This window comes from Strix aluco, chromosome 5, assembly GCF_031877795.1.
Source record: "Strix aluco isolate bStrAlu1 chromosome 5, bStrAlu1.hap1, whole genome shotgun sequence".
In the NCBI taxonomy this organism is placed as follows: Eukaryota; Metazoa; Chordata; class Aves; order Strigiformes; family Strigidae; genus Strix; species Strix aluco.
The window spans coordinates 71,822,171-71,843,422 of NC_133935.1; the positions used below are offsets into that span (position 1 = coordinate 71,822,171).

The following is a 21,252-nucleotide window of genomic DNA, read 5'->3' on the forward strand; positions in this document are numbered from 1 at the left end:
CCCCGCCGGCCGCAGCCCGGCCCGGCCCCAGCGCCCGCGGCCGAGGAGGCGGGTCCCGCGGTGCCGGGTCCCGCGGTGCCGCCCGGCGCGGCGTCCGCAGGCTCTGCGCGGAGCGGCGACGAGCAGCCCCGGCGCGCACCTGCCCTGCGCCGCGCCGGCGCCTGGAGCTCGCCTGCGGAGGAGTCCCGCGCCTAGCAGGCAAGATCCTCCGTGCTGTGCCGGCTGCCGGTGCTGCGGCCCCCGCCGCCCCCTGCTCCGTGCGGCGCGCACCGGCCTGGTCCGCAGCGGAGGTCGCTGAGCGCGCTCTTCGCCGCTGGTGCTGCGCACGGGTGGCGGCGTCGTGGCGCCCGGCGGGGCCAGGGCGTCCCGGTGCTCCGGGCCCGGCGAACGCGCGGGCACGGCGGCGGCCTCGGCGGTGCCGGGCGGCGGCCGCCAGCAGCCGCGTCGCCGGAGCGAGCTGCGCCCGGTTCACCGGGGGCTGGCGGCGAAGCACGTGGCCGGGCCCGGGCAGGGCGGCGGCGGGCTGGGGGCCGCAGCCCAGCCCCGGGCCGCGCCTCCGGGCCGCGCTGCGGCCCCGCCGGCCGCGGGTGGGCCGGGCCGGCCGCCGGCACCCCCCGCGCACACGCGGGGAGCCCAGGCCCGCAGGGAGGGGCCGGTCCTGTGCGTAGACACCGGCGCCGACACCGTGTGTGCCTGTGCGGTAGTGCCCGCGCGGGGCTGTGCCCGCTGCCCGCGCGCCCTGTGCTGCCTCTTGCGCTGCTGCCCGCCAGCCCCGATCTCGTTTTCGTAGCTTAAGCAATACAGGGAGCCTGTGCCGTGAGAAGCCCCGCCGTGCCTCAGTCCTCTCGCGTCCCACCCTCTGCGCTGGGCGGTGCAGGCCCGCCCGGCGGAGCGGCTGCCGGGCAGCGGGAGCAGGAGGAGGCAGTTTTGTGACAGATCTGTCCCCCTCAGCGCGTGCCCCTGGCGCGGCGGCGCCGAGCCGCGGTTCGCTGCGCGGCTCCCTCCGCTCAGCCTCCGCGCGGGTGGCCCCGGCTCCGCGGCTGTTCTCCGGCGGGTTTGGCCCCTGGCAGGGCGGTGACTGATGGCATGTTCTGCGCTCGCCAGCGTCCTCGTATCTCACGTCATCTCGTGCCCTTTGCGCGCTGCCTTTGTAACTTTTTTATTTTTTGAGATCAAGAATTTATGAATCAAAAGGTGGGGGAGTGGAGCCGTGTGGAGGCTGAGTCAGATCGTGAAAAAGGAAAGCCAAGCAGGAGTGTGCAATTGCATATCACATTTACAAACACGGTTTCATTCATCTCCGTATGTTGCTCCTGTTACTACTAATACAGCTCTGGTTTCTCAGACTGGTGCTGCCCCTGGGAACACAGTTTGATCTTCCTGGGGTTTTTCCTCTATAGCCTCCATAGTATTGGTGTTACAGTGTGTTATTTTCCCGATTATGTTTTTATTACACTGAACACATGGTAATAACAGAAAGAATTTGATAATATGAATGTACTCCCCACACCCTCCTCTTTTGTTCCTATTATTCGATGTGCAAAGGAGTGACAGATTATTTACCAGAAGCAATTTTTTCCCTCCGTACTGGTAAGATTTCCTAATTATAAATACAAAAAAAGCTTTTTCCCTGCGCGTGCACCCCTGTTTCCCTTCTCTTTCTTTCCTCATCCTGCTAATGATACCCAACTCCATCGTGGTAATTTTGGAGCCACAGGAAATCTAGCTTTGACTACTGAAAGATTTCTGCGGAAGCCTCTATAGGCAAAGGGAGCCAGAGAGCAAGGTCTGCTTTAGGCGTAAAGGTGTCTGGGGTTTTCTTCCCTGGCAGGGAGGTATAACTGTGGAGTATACAGTAATTAATTTAATCCAGCATTGGGAGAGAAGGAGGAAGAATGATTGTATTGAAAAAAATAAGGAGTTTTTTTAAGTTTCAGATATAAGATCTAAGTGGCAATTTCAATGACCTTCATGATTTCTGTTTTAAACAAAAGGCAGCAACCTAGTACAAGAGTATCGTTTGTCTTCTCCTGGCCTCATCCTTTGTTCTCCTTGGGTTTAGCCTGTCACTGCCCAGGGCTTGACTCTCCCTTAATGGGGCAGCAGCACCTCTCACCATGACTCTCCAAAGTACTGTTCTGGCAAGTGGTTTTTTTTCTCCAACTGCTTATTTCATATCATCTCTGCTGTGCAAGGTCTGTCTTTCTTCTTGCGACCCTCTGAGTCTTTCTTCTCTGTGTCTATGCTTCAGTATTTCTGTCTTGCCAAGCACTGTGCCAGTTACTTTACCTTTCCCCTTCTCTCTGCTTTTTTGCCTACTCATGCCTTTTCTCTTATTTTTGTCCCCTTTTGTATATCTTCTTCCTTTTTTTTTTTTTTTTTCTCTTTTCTGTCCTAGTTTTTATACCCTGTCTTTCTCTCTCCTGTCTGACATCTCATTTCAGTCCACTGCCTTACCCTCCTTTCCTCTTGACATCTTTTCTCCACGCTGTTCCTTTGGTCACTGTCCTCCTCCATCCTTTCTCCTGATTTATATTTACATGTGTATATATATGTGTATACATATATCTCTACTTCACTCCATTCTCTTCCATTCTCCAGCTGAAACAAAGAAATGACTCATGCTGATAGTCTGATCCTATTGCATTCCTTTCTCTTGCACCTGAAATATGCTGCTGCTGCCCAGCCTCAAACAGATGTATTGGGTAGACTGAAGAATTAAGTATGTGTGAAATGTTCCTAAATTCAGAAGTGGGCTTGAGATAGCATCTCTGCTCAGGCTGCGCTATGAACAGAGCAGTTACTGCGCTCCCACTGACAGTACCAGAGTAGGATTGTAAGCCCCCTGAACCCAAGGAACTACTGGCATTTTCTCCACTTTTCTAAATTTCTGATTTTTGGTAATGAAAAGTCTATAATTTTAGATAAGGGACACTGCCATCCATTTGAATTAGCCCTTGAATCCTGGACAGATCCAAAATAAGACCACACAAAATGCTTTTCTTTTTTGCCAATCGTTTTGTTTTATACATTTGTTAAACCACTTTTGTGCAGCTCTTGGGAGAGAAATGCTTTTCTCTTAGTCAGAGCTAAGCTCTGCCTCTGAAAAGGGGGCTCTGTGTGAAGCGAGACTGGGATCTCAGCTTGTCATCTTCCCTTTTTTTCTGGAGCCAGAGGGAGAGGAGAGAGCTGTGACTGCAGGATCATATGCATTGGGTGGGAGATGGAAGAATAGATGCATAACCCAAAAACGCTACATTAACCTCAGGGGGTGGGAGTGGAGTTGTTTAATAATATTTCCCCTTGACAATCACTGACTACAAACAGCATCATTGGGGATCAAGGGCAAATGTTATATTTTGCTATTTAAATAAGACTCCTAGTTTAAAAAAAAAATCTGATTTAATAATTAAACTTTTTGTGTGTGTGTTTCAAAAAGCATACTACTAACTGGCTGGAATGAAAACAGCTCCATCCCACGGATTCCACCCCCTCTTTCTGGCAGCTTACCTGACTCATAAAGAGAGTGGGGGATTTTATGTGCCACCTACATCAACTCAACATTTTCCTTTGCGGTGAGAGTTAATCACCACCCTTGTCATATTATTTCACCGACCCTCTTGAAGATACGATCTATCAGCAGGGATTGTTTAGCTTTCAAACCAGCCTTAAAACTTCTTATGGAGTAGAGTTATTTTTTTAATTGGTGAAAGTACACAGGCTGTCCACTGCAATAAGGTTTTCTGTGTTATTTGTTAAAAACTGGCATTTACCCCAGGATCAGGGAAGAGAGAGTTTGTTTGCAGAGGACTCATCTCTGACATGAGATGTGCCACCTGGAGAGTTGAGACAGGTAATCATTGCAGGGGGTGTGTGCTGAGAAAGAAACTGGGAGGGGGGGGTTATAGTCATGATGATCAAGGATTTAAGGGGGCAAAGTTTTTTCAGCAGAGGCCACTTTTATATTAGACCAACAGTCAGGAAAAGTGGACATGCTTTTGGGCACATAAAATCTCTCCTTATAACCTGTTTGTGTAACCTGTGTGACCCTGCCTCTTGTGAGGAGAGATTATATGTAGTAGACTGATAATTGTCAAGCAGAAAATACTACATGAAAGAAGACAGGAAGATAGGAATGAGAACAAAACACAAAGGTGCCAGTACAATAAATACAGTGTGCACAGGAGGCAATGAAAAAAAGTATAGGAGGATCTGAAAGTGCACCTCCAGGAAGGTTATTGGGAGTTACAGAAAGGACATGAGTTACCCTGGAAAGTGAGAGGAAGGTTGAGCAGAAAAGCATGTGATATTTTTGCAGAAGAAATTCTTGACATGAGGTACAGAGAGGGCAGAGGAAAGAACAGCTGAGACCACTCTGGAGCTCAGCACTTAAATTTTAATGTGAAGGAGGGCCAGGGAAAGCATTTGGTAAGACACTCCTCATCTCTGTCACAAGGGCAGACAGAATCAAGGAATGGGAAGGAAAGTAGAAACCCAAAAGAACTGAAGTGAACTGTTGACAAATGTGGATGATGGAAAGGTAGGGAAGCTGCTGCCATGTTGACAGAAAGTCCCCTTCGGGTCCTCTGTGGGACCTGCAAAATGATTGAGTAACAAGTGGGGTGCTACAAGACAGGAGGCAGGGAGCATCCTATCAGAAATGAACTGTCTAACCGTACCCAATATAAATATGGGTTATTTCCATTTTGATGTCTATAAGCCTTAAAATGCATTGCAGATACAGCAGCTCTGCCCTGAAGATACGGGTGCTGTAGTTGTCTCGTCATTCCTGTCACACCTTCCTCTTTCTCCCATGCCAGAATTAATCCCATATTCTCTCCTCTCCTGCACTGTGGGTCCTCAGCCCAGCTCTGATCATCCTTACTATTGTTTGTGCCTGTCAGATAACTGGGGCACAACTCAAGATAAGGACACGGTCTCCCACAAAGATGTGCTTCTTGAACAGAGGCACTAATGAGCTCTGCGGAGGGTGCGTGCTGAGAGGCACCAGCACGGAGGAAGAAAAGAAAAGGGTGAGCACTTCATCTGAGGAAGAAACAGGTTGGGAGACCATAGCAGTGGGGAAACTAAAGGTGTGGAAGCCTCAGGAGGAAAGTGAGTGTGGGAGGATAGAGCCACAGATGGTTAAAAATAACAGTATGGTACAGATAATGTGGCACTCCACTGGCGTTTTAAACCTGCTGCCTTTGAAAACCATTCTGTGTTTTGAAAAGCGAGCCTTACATTTAATTGTTCTAATTGCTACTGACCAGCCAGGACCGCTGGCATTTTGGGGCTGGCCTTTTGTCCAGCAACCCCCATTTTCTTCCCTGCTGCTCTAGTGGTTGCAACCAAGTCTTCGGCAGAGAACTCTGCACCCTGCCTGATGTAATATTAATGTATCTCTAATAAAGCTTTGATTTCTCTGGAAGGGAGATGGCCTTTTTTAGCTTGTATCAGTATAGTGACTAGCACACTAAGTCCATGTGATAATGATGTTAACACAAATTAGAGATGAATTAAAATGCCATTCGCAGACAATTTGTACAGTGTGGAATTTGGGCATGGGCTAACCTGGCCTGAAGGAGAACTGCAAGCTTTTCAACCCCATGGCTGTTGTAGTGTGTTAGTTTCTGTACAAATATCACATGTTGGATGGGACCAAGTGGCAGCAAACCTGCTGGGGCTTTAAACCTCCTGGCACTTGTAATGGATGTGAGAGAAAGAAGGAAGGAAGGAACAATAAAGAAAAGAATAAATGAAAGAGAAGTGCAAAGTGAGGGACCTCTGTGCATTTTGGTAAGAATTCTTCAGTAGCACAGTAACATAGAACAGAAAGACATTGCTTAATGTAGAGCAGTTACTTGCTATTGCCAGAGCCATATCATAGAATTTTATTTTTTTTTTTTGAAAAAAAACAGGTTTTGTCTTTGAACTGTGGAAGGTATGGGTTTATTCATCTTTCTCCCCTCCTCTGTTGCCCTCATCCTTCCACTTCCAAGTAAGGATGTAAGCGAGGTTCCTTTCTCTCATCTCTAGCATGAGTTTATCCGTGAACATTCAAAAATGGTTTATTGTCAGTTCTTGTGCCAGAGTATGCTTTTACCTTCAACAACATTTATGTCCTTAGTGTTCACCCCTATCTATTTCTGGAGAGTAGCCAGAGCTCCCCTCTTCGTTGGAGCTTTGCTGTACTGTCCCAGCCATGCTTTTCTTCTCTCCTTCCATCTAACAGGCTCTCCATTTTCCTGCTTTGTACAGAAGATGACCTCTAACGCTCAGAGGACTCTCTGCCTGTGGTAATGTGATCCAGTGGCTGCAGCAGCGAAAGGTGTCAGCAGTCCTGGATTGTATTCCCGATCCGGTTATTGGAAGGCGTGAGATCTGGGGAAGGACATTTATCTTTGTTTCCCCGCAGGCTCCAGTAATAGTCACGCATCTCCATTTACAGTAAAATTGCTATTACCATGCCAAATTAATTATTAATACACACATTACAATATTTTCAGTATCCCATAGCAATGAAATCTGTGCCACTCGCTGCCCTTTAACTTGTGGCATGGCATGCAGTCCTTTTGGATGTACCTGTGTGGTACCCACGGCTCCTCCATTTACACTCCATGTTCCCAGGCACCCATGCTTTAGAGCCATGATAAAGCTGCTTCCACGTATTCCTGACTTTTTCATTAATTGCATGCCTTCCACTAATTTTTTTTAATCATTTTCAGGACTTGCTGAAATGTGAGTAATGTAACTGGGAAAGGACGATTGAAGGTAGAGACTCTCATTTAGAAGGAATGTCGGTCATGATTGATTACAGTTGCACATGTCATACCCTCACCTGGCTCTTTCTCCCCACATAGGGACAGGATTGGTGATGCTACCCAGGTGTGTTGAGCATACCTGCTCAACAGACCCACGTACATTTTGTGAAGGTTGTTGACAAGTTTTGCTAGGCTTATTTCACTCATGCCACTGAGGGTATGTGGTAATACTTACGTTGTGAAGTACCCATCACATCACTCTTAAAAGCCTTAATGACCTTGGTCTGATCTTCAGTCTAATTTGGGAACATAGCTTTCCACTGTGGCATGGTTTTACATCCATATGTATTATTCCCAGTCAGTGTGGTATGGCCAGAGTAAAAATGTTGGGGTATGATCCCTGCTTTTGTTTCTTTTTGCTACACAAATTGTCTGTAGCACTGGAAAAGGTCACAGAAACCTACTGAAACGTGGGGATGGCGCGTGCGGGAGGAAGAGGTGCCACGCGTGTCTGCATTGGTTCCCACATAACTTCTGCCTTAACTCAGAAGCAGCTCTCATCTCCTGGGTTGGCCTCTTCTCCTTCTCCCACCCTCTCCCCTTATGGCCTGCAGGTGTTGGGCTGTAGCTTCTCTCACATTTTTGGCCATGGCTGAATTAGCACATTTTTATGGGATGTCTTTTTCAGCAGTGATGAAAATAGTCTAGAATTTTGATAATTCTGTTACTCTGTAAAATCCATAAAAATACTTTGCTTAAATGTCATAGGAGTTCTTTAGGCTTATTATCATTACTAGTTTAGAGACCATGGCTCTATTGTAGAGGGAGTTATTTAGATATAGCAGACTCAGTGAGTTTATGGTCTTCTGCTTTTCCAGTGAAATTGAAATGAGATCAAAGATGAGATGATTTTCATTTTTGATATGGCACAGAGCAATTTATTTTGAATCTGCACTTCTTACTTTCAATAGCATAGGGCGCCATGGAATAAGTAAAGCACCTTTTTGACGTGTGCAGGTCATTAGTATTACAGACTCCAGTCACCTATGATTTTTGTTCTCACATCCATCTCCAATAGCCTGTACTCTGCAAATCACCAAGAAGATATGTAAAGCTTGTGATGCTGCCGAGTAGCTTAGCTGCTGTGATGTCTTGCTTCTCTTGCCCAGCAGGATTGCTGCAGGTCAATTGGAGATCATCTGCCTGTACGTGGTCAGCAAGGCTCTGACCTCTCCCTGCCTTCAGAGCAACTTTGCTGAGTTAGTCTAAGGACAAGAACTAAACCCTGCACTGAGACACAGAGCTGCTGCTGACAGGTTGACCCCCAGTGGGTCCAGTTGAGTTGTAGTGCGATATGAAGGCCACAGAAGACTGTTGCTTGAGGAGAGGATTCATGGCAGAAGCAGCAAATCCTGAGGACTGTGAAACTTAGGAGAGGACGCTTGTGCTGAAATTTGTTGTGTTAAGATTTTGACTTACTGATAAAACCCCACGAAGGGAGTGAGCCTGGTTGTGTTCTCTGTTGGACTGTGTTAGTACTGAGGGCTTTCTGAGGATGGCTGCAATAATACAAGTTTCTCTTAAACCCTGGGACTTTGTGGGAAAGCTGACTGAAGTGTAGTTGTAGCAGATGCTGGTACTGGGTGTACTCCTGTAAACATTTTAACGGGTATCGATCTATGGAAAACATCATTTCTCCTTTTTGCATTTATTAGATGCAGCCGGTCAAGTGTGTAGATCAGAAATATTCCAAAGCAGGTACATAAGGAGTGCCCTTATAAAGAGCAGATAAAAGTCATGCTAAAGCTTTTTCAAGTACTCATTTATTCACGGTAGCAAAACCTTGATAAAATGCAGAGTCTGATTTTTATAAAGTACTGAGCCTCCTGGATTCCAGTGGAAATCAATGTCAGCTGTTGATGCTAAGCATCTCTAAACATCGTATTTGTTGTTTCAGACCCAGGTTAAACCCCTATTGACTTCAGGCACTCATTTAATCAGAGCAAGGACAGGAGCCTTCTGACAGTCATTCTCGCAGCAGCATGTCTCTCCGTTGCTCTGCTTGACTCATGGATAAGATTTTCTTTTCTTTAAAAATTCAATGTATGTTCTCTGCAGAGAGCTCTGATCTAGGGTCCTGCTTCTTACTAAGCATCTCTGACTGATACCCCCACAACCCAGAGAAGTACTTGCAGCTTGGGCAGAAGTAACACAAGAAATTACAGCTGTTGCTGGTGATTAAAAGTGTGTTTTCTAAAATCATAAATGGAAATGCTAGGAAAGAAAAGATTACTGTAGGGAGTATCCTGTACTGAACTCACAGGCAATGCGTTAACACAAGCAATGGTAAGGATCAAAGAGCTAGGACGCCAGTGTATATCTTAGGGCTCTGTTCTGCTTGTATTTCTTCTAAAGAAATCTAAAGATCACTTTGAACATAGTGTATCTGTGTCAGGGAGTGAGTTTGTAGCATTTCTTTCTATGTTAAGGAGGAGGGGATATCTTCAATTTTAACATTTTCACAGTCCAATATGCAAGCGTGAATCTCTTCACTAGCAGAACTGCATGTGTGTATCCATGGTTAGAAGTTAGCCATTTAAACAATAACTTTACAGAAGCAGTCATATAAAATACACAGAGCATGTGGGATTGAGGATGGGGCATTGTTACTGATACTGGATTACCTGGGAGGAGACCTGGGATCCCAAAACTGATCTCTGTGCCCCTCCACCACTAGAAGAAATGAGACATTTCAGACTAGTTTACCTTATTCTAGGAAATTCTCCTCCTCATTACTTCAAAGCAAATCTTACCTCATCATCACATGCTAGACAACATACCAAGAGAAAAATTCTTTCCAGTCCAAAATATGACTATCAGTTTTTGCACATGAGGCAGCATCACCGATGTCTCATGGTGATTCATCACGCTTCTGATCTGCTTTACTACAGAAGGCAGAGCTTGCTACCAAATAACCATAAAATATCTGCTTGTTTTCTCAGCTATTACTATTTAATAGCATGTGTTGGATGAGCAGATTCTTGTTTAATAAATTCCAGGTAGATCACCGTACATTATAAAAGGGAGGGGATTTGCAGTTTGCAGAAATAATGCTGTTCCAACAACAGTCATTTGATGACATCTGGTAATTTGTAAACTGTATTTACCAGATCTGCTGTCTGTGCTGTTACAAGCATTTCAGAGCAAATGAAGCCATTAGAAAGCCTTTTCCTTTTGGTGGAAACATTCCCTAATTTCTTGCCCTTCTTTGTGTTTCAGAGTAAAACAAAAGGCATCAGCATATTTCACTTTACATTTCTTGACATATCGGATTAAAGCCAAGTTTTCTTTAGTTTATACAGCAAGAGAAAGTAAGGTAAGGGACAGTAATTGGACAGAACTACCAGGACATTCCTATTTAAGGGGCAGAATAAACAGCAAGTGCCCGTTGGCTCTCGTTTATTCTAGCAATGATTAAAATAGATCATCAGAAGATTAGCAAACATCAGATGTCCAGAAGGTGAGAGCTTGAGGTTTTCCTACAAATGTTTAATTTTTCACCAAAACCCCCTAAAAACAATGTGCTGACCCTAGAAATGTAACTTTTATGGTTGATTAGGAAATTAGAGCAAGGGAGCAGTGAGGTGGGCATGGGAATTTACAGTGGCTGCTGCAGAGCTCATCGCAGCAAGGACAGCTTTTAGTAGGAAAAGGAAGGAAAAAATCCAAGTGCTGTTTCCACCCCTGCATGAGGAGAGGTCCAAAAGGCTAGCTAACAGCCCACCCGTGGTCACCCGTGCACACCACTTGGCACTGCTCCTACAGAGCCAGCAGCAAGGCCAAAAATGAACACAAATGCTGCAGGAGCTTCCCTGCCTGTCTCTGCATCACTATATCGGGCCTGGGGAAAACAGAGACAGCATCAGGCTTCATGTGGGATTTCTCAGCAGGGCTCCTCTCCCATCTCAGATCTGAGAGACTACAGTGATTTGTATCTTTGAATATGTTTTCAGTTCATTTTCCTTTAATAATGATGAAGAAAGGGGTGTCAACATAAAGGAAGATGTATCTGTCGCTCCACACCACTCAGGTTTCTAGCAGCAGGCACGCTGCTGCTTGGAGCTGGCTAGAAAAAATACTGTGGTTGATTTTGTGGTTGGTTTTCTGAGGAAGGAAAAAAATGCCAACACTGATAACTGATTCTCAGAGCATACAAAACCATAAAGAAAAAACATGTGACCAAAGATTTTCCTCAAAAACCTGAAACCTTTCAAATGTTACCATGATGCCTTAGAGTGCCTCTTCCTGCATGGCCATACTCTGTGTCCCCAGGACCTTAGTGACTTGGACCTGGAGATGAGCACCATCTCCCCTCCTTAGGGGTCCTTGTGGGAGTCTCTGGCTGCAGTATCCCGTGGGAAATGTCTGTCGGGGGAACACAGCTCATAAAGCATGTTCTAGGGGAGAGGTACCCAGCTTCAGTCCCCAAGAGTCACAGAATGGCTGAGGCTGAAGGTGCCTCTGGAGAACATCTAGTCCAGCCCGTGCTCAGAGCTACGTCCAGTTGGGTTTTGAGTATCTCCAAGGATAGAGACCCTGCATCCTCTGAGCAACCTGTGCTAGTGCTTGGTCACCCTCACAGTAGAGAAGTCAGTGATGATGGCAACACTTCCAAACACAAAAGCTAATAATTATCAACCTCTGTTTTCTTCTTCTTCTTCTTCTTCTTTCTTTTTTTTTTTTTTTTAAGGAGAAGAAAGAAAGGCAACTATTTTCATAAAAAGAAACCTTTTTTTTTTAAGGTCACCTAGTTTTCCCTCAACAAACTCTCCACATGGACACTTTGGGAATAATCCCACTACTTCTGTCTTCATACCAGAGCACCACCTGCCTGTGGATTGCATTGCACTGTTGACATAAGGGTTGGTGATACTGTTGACAATTATTAACATTATTTATTTAGCACCTGGCAAAGGCAGTCAGGCTCTTTGCGACTAGGCACTGCCCAAAGAAACTGGAAGGAAGACAACCTGTTCCCAGATAAAAGTGTTATTTACCTCTTAAACAGTAGGCTGCAAAGAAATGGGTGGAGGCAAGTAAGGACACTTTAGGGCACGAGGATTAACTTTTGTGCTAATTTTTTGTGCTTTTTAGCATCGTTGCTTCCCTCATCGTGGCCATACATGGGAGAAGAGCAAGATCCTGGCTGTGCTACCCCAGGGCACTAGCCAGTCAGATGGACGGAGATGTCCTGTAGGTGTGACCTTTTGTGGAGACATATGAAATCACTCTGGTGCCTGTTGCGCACTATATTAATTTTTTAAAAGCTGCACTCCAAGTGCACTTAACAATTAATACATATTTTAGAAGGGCACACTTTTTTAAAAGCCTAAGAAATAGTCATTTACATTTTTCAGTGGTGATGTTTTTCAGTCAGGAAATTATCTCAAGAGGAAAAGAAGCAAATGCACAGTTATTTCTTCTCTTGGAAAAATGCCTTTCCATTGAAAAGACATATTTTCAAGTCTGCAAACAAGAGCAGTAGGGGATTTCTTTTCCTGATACTGCTTCCCAAGTAGAGAAAGAAATGAAAAAAAATCATGGTTTCATCAGAGGAAGAAAATGTGTTTAAGGGGGCAGATGTCAGAGTTTTGAAGGGTGTCCAGGACTTTCGGGGCAGTCTAGCACTTGCCCTTCCAAATGACTCCACTGAGAAGAACGCCTGGGAAAATTAAGAAAGGAAATGAGGTGGCAGAGTCAAGCACATAGCACATGAAAATCATCTCTGTGGAGATTCTGAAGAAAATGTAAGAAATTAATCTAGGAGGACATGCCTGGGTACCCCATCCTCAAAGCAAAGTGTGGAGGTCTGGAGGCTTCTTCCAGCTGCACATTTTTGGCATTTCTTGTGACACTGTTTATTCATATGCTCAAACTGAGCATTTTGCTATGCCAAGTCTGAGAGTCTGCTTCGTCAGAACCATCCTGCGTGTGTCTGGGCATGGTCTTTGTCCATGGTTTTCCACCTACCTCAGCTCACTTGGCTGTGAAGCTTTGCCAGGGGGTGAGTTCACCTGAAGGAGGACTACTCTCATAATGTTCCCATTTCCTTACTGTTTCTGTGAAACTGCTTTTCCTTTAACTTCAAAGAGTCGGCGAAATATGTTCATTTATGATTGCCAGGTGGTATAACCACATATGTTACAACTACAGGTTTCCTGAAACTAGGAAAATATATTAATGTTCATAAAATGAAGTCAACTAGAAGAAAGCATCAACAGCTTTCAATACACTTCTTTGGGTTTTTCTTTTCTTTTTCTTCCTGTCCTCCGTACCTGATGTTAGGTTGCTAGTTACTCCAGGGATTTGAGAGGTATTTATATGTATTACTTACCCAGTTTTGGTGGGGGTTTTTTTTCGTATTTGTATGCTTTAGTTGTGAGCAGTTTGAGGTTCTGGTGCAGTGAGAAGTTGGTGGTGTGTTTGCAGCCTGTTATATGAAGCTTTCCTCTACGCTGGCCTTTTCCCACCTAGTTAGACAATATCCCATTTTGGAGTGACAAAGTACTTCTTTTTGCAAGATGAAGCAAAGGAAACTTGAACAGGTTTCTCAGGCCTCACAAAGGCAAAACTCCCATTAATGGCAAGGAAGAAACTGCTTTGCTTGAGCAAAAACTCAGTGCTAAGGACACCGGTGCCGGCTTTTGCTTCTAGCCAGGTGGGCTTTTTGGAGGGCTGTGGTGGAGGTGTTGCCTCCCAGCTCCCTAGAATGCCGAGCAGTGCCAGCCTGCCCTTGCAGCTGGGCATACCCCGACTTGAAATGCTCAGCATTGCCCTTTGCTCAACACCTGCCAAACCACGCAGCTGCCAGAGCCCAGTGTTGGCACCTGGTTTGGTAAAGCAGCCAGCAGCTGCTGGTGCTTGCTGCAGGCAGAAGGCAGCATCTCAGCGTTCTGAGGATACGGAGCTGTGAAGGTTTCTTGCATGGTTTGGAAGCAGGAGCTGGTATCCATCAAGATGTGGCATGTAAATCCAGCCTCAACATCGAAGACATGTGCTCCCACAGGGAATAACAGAGAACTTCTTACAGACTCGGTTGCAACACAGATGCTGTTTCTGGCTTTGACTGCAGATGCAGTCAACAGTGGAGAAATCAGGCCAGAATGGAGGGCAACATCTCGTTCCTTCCCAAGGAGGAGAGGCAGGGTTAAGCATGCAGCCATTGCTTTGACACAGGCAGAGGTCCCTCTCTGATGCTCTGATTGCAGACCATATGTTACATCCCAGCTTTCTCTCTCCTGTTTACTTCTATCCATTTTCCCATGTGCCATCAGCTCTGAAGCTCTTTTTTCTCTTCTACTCTCTCTTGACCAGCAGACTGTAATTCCTAGGTCATCTTCAGAGGAGACGCAGAGCAGTAAAATCCCAAGCCTTGGGGTGATGCTGGAAGCTGATCTTCCAGCAAAGCCCAGAGAAGCCTTGCTTTTCGAGGAAGCACTCTAAGTGCCCTCTGAAACACAAAACCATTTAGCAGGTTATTTGACAGAGTTATTCCCTTGGCCCGCATAGTAAAACACATGTAAATTTGTAGTCTAGGGGAGGCACCCTGTTTTATGATGAGTTTACATACTGTCTTTGTTACTGCACTTCTGGATGTCAGATGCCGATCAGGGCTCTGCAGGTTGTGGCCTAATGAAGAAAAACTCAGAGAGAGGATCAGACATCTTTGATGTAAACCGGCCCACAGAGGCTCGCTCTTTCAAAAGCAGAAAGCACCAAATAGCAGGAAACAATTTCAGTCCATGTAGCTTCTCTCCATCAACACATAGCCCAAAAGCACTTTGATTTTCTCCTATCCACATTCTTGTTTCTCTGCAAGGTGATTCCTGCCACCTCCTCTGAGCTTTTTTACTGTCTGGTGTATTTGCTAGCTAACATGAATACTTAGAGATTCTCATAGCTCAGCTAGCTAGCTTAAAACTATATGATTTTTATATTCCAGTGGAATACATGGTGTAAAACAATAGCCACAGAAATGCAAGCACTCTCAAAATAAACTTCTACCTACAGGCAAAGAAAAAAGGGTCTACTGGAGATTGTAATAACGATATAAAATCATTTTGATCAATGATATTTTGCAACAGTCTCCAGCCCATTCCAGCAAGATTTAATTTGCATGCTGCAGTTAGTGTTTTCTTTGGAACTGAAATGTTCTTCTCAGAAATATGTTGACCCTCCAGCCCATATTTACTAAGTAGATGCCAACTAGGCCTAGGTTCGGTGATGTTTACAAGGCTGGTGTTACAGGGATTTAAACAGAAAAGGACAAAAAACAATACACAAACCAGAGTAGTTCTTGCTGGCAGTTCAAAAATGCTTGCACGGGGTCATGGGTGTTTGTCTCAGATTCAGAGATTGTTGCCGACTCAGACTCCCTCATCTTTCAGTAAAACTACACTGTAGAAGAACAAAAATTAATTATTTTCTTTTTGTGCTCTTTCCAAGCAGCTCCAAGACCCAGAGAAAGAGCTTTCAGGATGCCAGAGCCAGCAAAGTCCACCTCTGCCCCCAAAAAGGGCTCCAAGAAAGCCGTGACAAAGACCCAGAAGAAGGGCGATAAGAAGCGGCACAAGAGCAGGAAAGAGAGCTACTCCATCTACGTCTACAAGGTGCTGAAGCAGGTCCACCCCGACACCGGCATCTCCTCCAAGGCCATGGGCATCATGAACTCCTTTGTCAATGACATCTTTGAGCGCATCGCTGGAGAAGCCTCCCGTCTGGCCCATTACAACAAGCGCTCCACCATCACCTCCCGGGAGATTCAGACGGCCGTGCGCCTGCTGCTCCCGGGAGAGCTGGCCAAGCACGCCGTCTCAGAGGGCACCAAGGCTGTCACCAAGTACACGAGCTCCAAGTAGCTGGACGTCACCTCTCCAATGGGATCATCGAGCATTGGACCCTCCACGCAAGCACAGGTAGGCAGCCACGGTCTGGATAAACATCACAGCTATTATCCACAGCAATTTACAGCCTCGGGATGGGCATGAGAAGCTGCCTGGTGGAAGAGGAGATGGTGATCTGGATGTCGTCTGACTTTCATAGTCTGTTCAGGATGTGCAGCGGGTGCAGCAAGGCTGGTGGAGGAGGCCCCTGCTTTCACATCTCATCCGAAGGACTGACCGACTGTAGAATATCCAAACTCTCCTCTGTGCTTGGCAAACATGCATGTTTGGCACTGGTGGGGGAGACTGGCAACAGCAACACAAAGACACTGTCTCTGAAGTCTTCCTGTTTGGCTGCTTTCTCACAGTCATCCAAGATGGGCACCAAGAAGTCAGCACTGGTATCCTCTCCCTCATAGGCCAGATCTGTCCTGGGGTACAGCAGCACAGCCCACCCAGTGCTGGCAGAAGTGACATTGACAGCTACCGCGCACGGGCTGTAGAACAAAAACCATATTGATTCAACAGCTATCTGTGCTTGACAGCCTGTGTTAAAGAGCAAGCCTGGCAGGCAGGCAGATGCCTGGGATACCAAGCGCAGTTCCTCCTCATTGCTCTGCATGGATGAGCCATCGAGCAGACTGAGGATGCTGGCGCTGGAGCTGCCCGCTGACTCCCCTCTCATGCCAAGGCAGACGGATGGACAAGGGGGGATGTTGGGGCTGGGTCGCTACCTTCCCCAGCTGCTGCTTTGCCTGCTTTAGGACTTGCTTTGTTGTGCAAGACATTGCTAATTGTGCTGCTTTTCAAAGACTTTTTCAGCCTCCACGCTGCCTGGGCTTTCCCTTCCACCATAAGAGTGGGCAAGATGGGGTGGTGCCCATGGGGGTTCCCTCTCCTGCAAGCGCTAGGGTGGTGCAGGACAAACAGCACAGAGGTGTTGGGAGGGGACTGAGGATTTGGGAAGGCACCTGGAGTGGGAGGAGAGGTGGTTAATGCAGTCCGGGAAACAGGCAGGCTCCCCACAGAGATCACTGCGGGTAGCTCACCTGGCCCTGCCTTCCCTGCTTTATTCACTGGCTAGAAAGCAAAAGCAAAAGCCGGAGCTAGGTGGATATAGAGACACTCGCCTGCATCCCAGTGATGTTTTAAAGATTAAATAAATTTAAACTATTTCAGATACTCCCCACGTCTTCTCAAGGTCCACACTAAGGTGAGCAATAACAAAATCCTAATAAAAGCCATAGAAATTAGTGGAGTCTTGGTTACGGGTTTATCTTCCCGAACTGCTGGATAGCAGAAGAGCATGTGTAGAACTGGTGTGAAATTGAAGCTTCCTACTCAAAACACAAAATTAGCCAACATTTAAAAAAAATATCAAAATCTCTGGTAGGCAGTAGTGCTCAGATAAAAAATATTCATGTGTAAAATAACAACTGCTTTCTGCAGCTTATTCTGTAAATAAAAAGGGCAGCAAAGACACAGGATCCAGAACTAAGTGCAGGTTCTCCCCAAACTCCAAGACCTTGCTTTTAATTGAAAGGTAAATTCATACCCCAAAATAGCAACCTTGCAGTACATCTCTCACTTTCCCCTACGTTCATCTCTATCCTGTTTCTTTACACTTTGAGAATGATGGGGACCCTTGACAAATGTATGTTGCTTTTGGAGCTGTAGGACTTGTCTTGGTTGTGTAAGTAAGTGTTGCAGTCATTTTCCAGTTGGTCTGAGGGAAGGACTGCATAGACCTGCTCAACCAAGAGCACCTCAGAAACCCGACAGCAGCTCCGGGTCTCATGTGGTCTCTGAGCAAGAGTGAAGGTCAAGTTGCTTATGGGCTGCTCCCGTCCCCTGCTTTGAGTTTAAACACCTCACACCCAAAAAGGGGCTTTCCTCCCACACTTTGCTCAGTGATAGCACACAGCCAAGTTTCATACCCTAATGCCAGCAGGAATCCCTAGTGGTATCTTTCAGAAGGAGCACAGACTAGCACTTCTTTTTGTTTTCCAATCGAATAGTCAAAATCAGATACTAAAGATGAAAATGTACCTGCAGTGGGCCTAGAGCCACCATCCTTGGTCTCTTTCCCACTAGAAATCAGACAGTGAATGATGCAGAAGGGAATATAAGGAATGAAGGGCTGGCTGGCAGCACGGGAACATTTTCCTCCTGTCCCTATGAGCTGCAGATTGGAAGTCTTCCTGAAGGGAGGAATTCAGAGTGGAGTAGATCTGCTCCAGTCCAAGTGGTGTGTGTGAGCCAGGACACACATCTCCCAGGAGTACCCGGCACAGCCTCTGAATCCTCAGTTTTTCGAGCAGAGCAGAGTCCTGCTCCAGTCTCATCAGGCTGCAAGAAGTCACAAAAATAAAATGAGGCATTGTCCCTCCAGGGTCTCCTGGACAGCTCAGGCAGATGGGGACAAGGCTCGGCGCTCAGACAAGGGCTGCTGGCCCTGTACACATATTCGCAGAGTACTGATCTCATTTATTTTCTGCCACTGTTGCCACTCTCAATTTTTGGAGATTGTTTCAGAAGGAGGAGAAATGGCAATTTAAGGCTATAAAGATATTTGAAGGCTTAAAGAGGATTTTTATATTGTCTAAAGCTGAGTGACTGAGAGTGGTCATGTCCATCAGTTTATAGTTTAGACTGTCATTTCACACATCATTTGCTCGTCATCTCCCTTTGTATTGTTTCTTTACTTGCCCGTGATAATGTGAAGCACAGGATTGAGGAACTGACCCAGATTAAAATGAACCTTCTCTTTTCTTGCAAGTTTTGTTTTAACCCAGTTCTGGTGGCTGATCTGTCACTGTTGTAGAGACACTTGTGCCAGCGAAGGAAAGGGCTGATCCAGGAAGGGCAAGGCTCGCATAAGCTAGGACTGACGCAGAAAGCAGTTGGGAAATTAATGGCCTTAGGGTCAAGGAAAAATGAAGAAAGGAAATCTCTGTCTCCTGCAGTGGTCCAGTTAGCAGCAAAGATGTGTCTTATAAATACAGTGCTATGGGTGTTACCCTTGCAGTGTCCCGTAAGCAGTTTCTAACAGTCCTGATGCTGGAAATCAGACACATCCCATTTCTGCAGATCCCAGAGGACACAAGTGTTACACAAGGGAAAGGGAGCAGATTGGAAAGGGAACTCTGCTCCCATGCAGCCACTCAGCTGAGGTGGTACAGCAAGTAAACAGCATGCAAGTCAGCCTGTCCTTCCTACAGCTGCCTGCTGCTATACTGCCCTTCCCACAGCTGCCTGCCACTGTACAGGAGCACACTCACAGCAGTTTAATGGGAATTATTTTGACTGTGATGAGTTTGGACTGAGCCTTAGTAGTAGAGGCAATAGAAAATGGTCTAAAAGTTCAAGCAATGATTGTCCACTCAGTAATCTGAGGTGTGACATATTCCACAGTTCCCTGGTAAGGGGATTTGCTGCAGAAGAGGAATTCTGCACTTCAGGATCTGTGCTTTTGAAAAATATGTATTTCTAGCTCTGGAATCGGTAAAATGTTTTAAAACTGAAGATAATACACCAAGCCCCACTGTCCTTACCTGATTCCTACTGCAATCCCAGAAGAATCTCTGGGTCATTCCTGTGTTTTGTCAATTAAAAAAAAAAATCAACTGCATATTGAAAATTGGAAAAGGAAGCTGAAAAAGAGTAATACAGCCTTGATGTTAACCTCAAAGTAACCCCATGGACACTACTGCACTGAGTTACTTGTTTTCATGTACAATTTAAGAGAGAAAATTAGCTGCTATAGATCTACTCCTGATTTTCCACCCTGTTTCCCTAGAAGGGCTTGAAGTCCATCCGCCCTTCACAGCAGAGCTCAACCTACAGAACTGAGTGGCCACGTGCACAGAGGTTTGCCCCTGCTCAGGACAGGTCTTTTAGTCAAGCTTAGGGAAAATAAGTAAAAACAAGTGTGGAGGATGAGTGCCTGTCCTGGAATGCTGCTGCATGTCCTAGGAAGGCATGCCTGAGCTGAGACCCCTGAAGAGCCCTGCCCAGAGGAGCCACGTGGCTGTATGCCCTTCTGCCCTGGTGACAGGCAGCCATGAGGAGGTAGCCCCAAGTCCTGGCCACCCCTGAAGTCAAGCTTGGCATGGCCTCTGCACAGCCCTGAGCATTTGTCCCATCATAGCATTTCCTGGCGGTTTACATCCAGACCAAATTGTTTACAAGGAAAGGAGGAATGTGAACTAAATCATAAAAATCACTTGCTGCCAGAATTTCAAGAGTTCCCTGGGACCAGCACCCAGGGAGCACTCTCTCATGCTTACTCTCCATGCATGGTATCTTGTGGTTTTATGTACACAGAGTTTTTCTGACAGTAAGTGTTACATCAGGTATGATCTATGTTATATTACTGCTGGTTTATGACCTATCTTACTGTTAATTACCTGTTTTCTGTTAAATGTATAAATAAAATGTAAATGCCAACCCGTTGAAAGTCAGATGAGACACAGCTGTCAGGATGTCTTTGCTTCTTCTGTATCACCAGGGCTCCCCCAAGCCCTACATTTCTCTCTCCATCATATTTCCTCCAGACCCAGAGTGTCAGCAGCCACCCTTCCAGCAGAGATGAAGCCTGTCTGGTCCTGGCAGAGGGTCAGTCAAAAAACAGAGCAGCCCTGCACCAAGGGGATGTCACACACTGCCACTGTGAGTCCTCATGGCATGTCACTCACCCCAAAGATGGGTGCAACATGAGTATGTGTGTGTTTTCAAGCCCTTCCAGCGAGCTTGTCCCTAGCAGAGCCAAGCCTGCAACCTGTCCTTGTCACACTCCTGCTTGGGGTGTGCTCTGCCTGGCACCTATCATTTAAACCCCAAGGGGCAAGACTTTTGACTTGCACAGACTGAAGCACTGTGAGATTCTGTGGTTGGAAAAGTGGTTTATGCACGTTCAGAATTTCTGTTTATCTGAATTAATGATTGCTGCCACTAGAAACATCTTCCCTTGAACTATGAGAAGTTACAGGCAACAAACATGGAGTGAGATGTAGTATCTCAAAATGCCAGGAAGAAAAAGGTCTTCCTTTTGAAGAATGATTTGTGACTATACTTATGTGAAACACTTACTTGCTGGAAATCAGCATCATAATGCACTCACTGGAGAGGGAAATGCACATACCATGCTAGATCCTGTGTGCTGGAGAAACAAGCTGAGAGTTCAGATATGGCATATAACAGACATCAGAGCTAAAAAGATACAGAGTCTTTCTAAAGACAGACTCATAAACTTAACATAATTGGGGAAAAGCGATATATTTGAGAAAAAATCCCTTATAACTAACTGATCTGAAGTATTTCTTTCCAAAGAAATAAAGTATGCTACTTGTAATGCTGATTTCCATTTTGATACCGCTTTGCAGAGCAGCACCAACAATGCACTGTCATAACAGAGCTGACACCTGGGTCTCAGGAAGACCCAAACCAGGTTACAAAATGTGATGTATAACCTATGGTCATGCTCCTCCAGGATGTTGGGAGATAATTTTTTTTAGTTACTCCATTATTATTTAGTTACTATTGAC

At 46.0% G+C, this 21,252-nt stretch overlaps 2 protein-coding genes across 2 annotated transcripts in view; one reads left to right on the forward strand and one right to left on the reverse strand.

Annotated features, from left to right (window-relative positions):
* The window catches only part of GRAMD4 (GRAM domain containing 4), an 83,729-nt gene extending 83,560 nt beyond the window's left edge, over window positions 1-169 (reverse strand). Inside the window, exon 1 of the mRNA XM_074827718.1 lies at window positions 140-169. The gene's annotated coding sequence lies outside the window, so the exon portion shown is untranslated. The remainder of the gene's footprint in view (window positions 1-139) is intronic.
* LOC141924714 (histone H2B 5-like) lies at window positions 31-20,169 on the forward strand. The gene is made up of 2 exons (XM_074827724.1): window positions 31-198; window positions 15,273-20,169. Exon 2 carries the CDS (start codon window positions 15,302-15,304, stop codon window positions 15,680-15,682), a length of 381 nt encoding a protein of 126 aa, XP_074683825.1. The 5' UTR covers window positions 31-198; window positions 15,273-15,301; the 3' UTR covers window positions 15,683-20,169.
* Window positions 20,170-21,252: the final 1,083 nt, after the last annotated feature.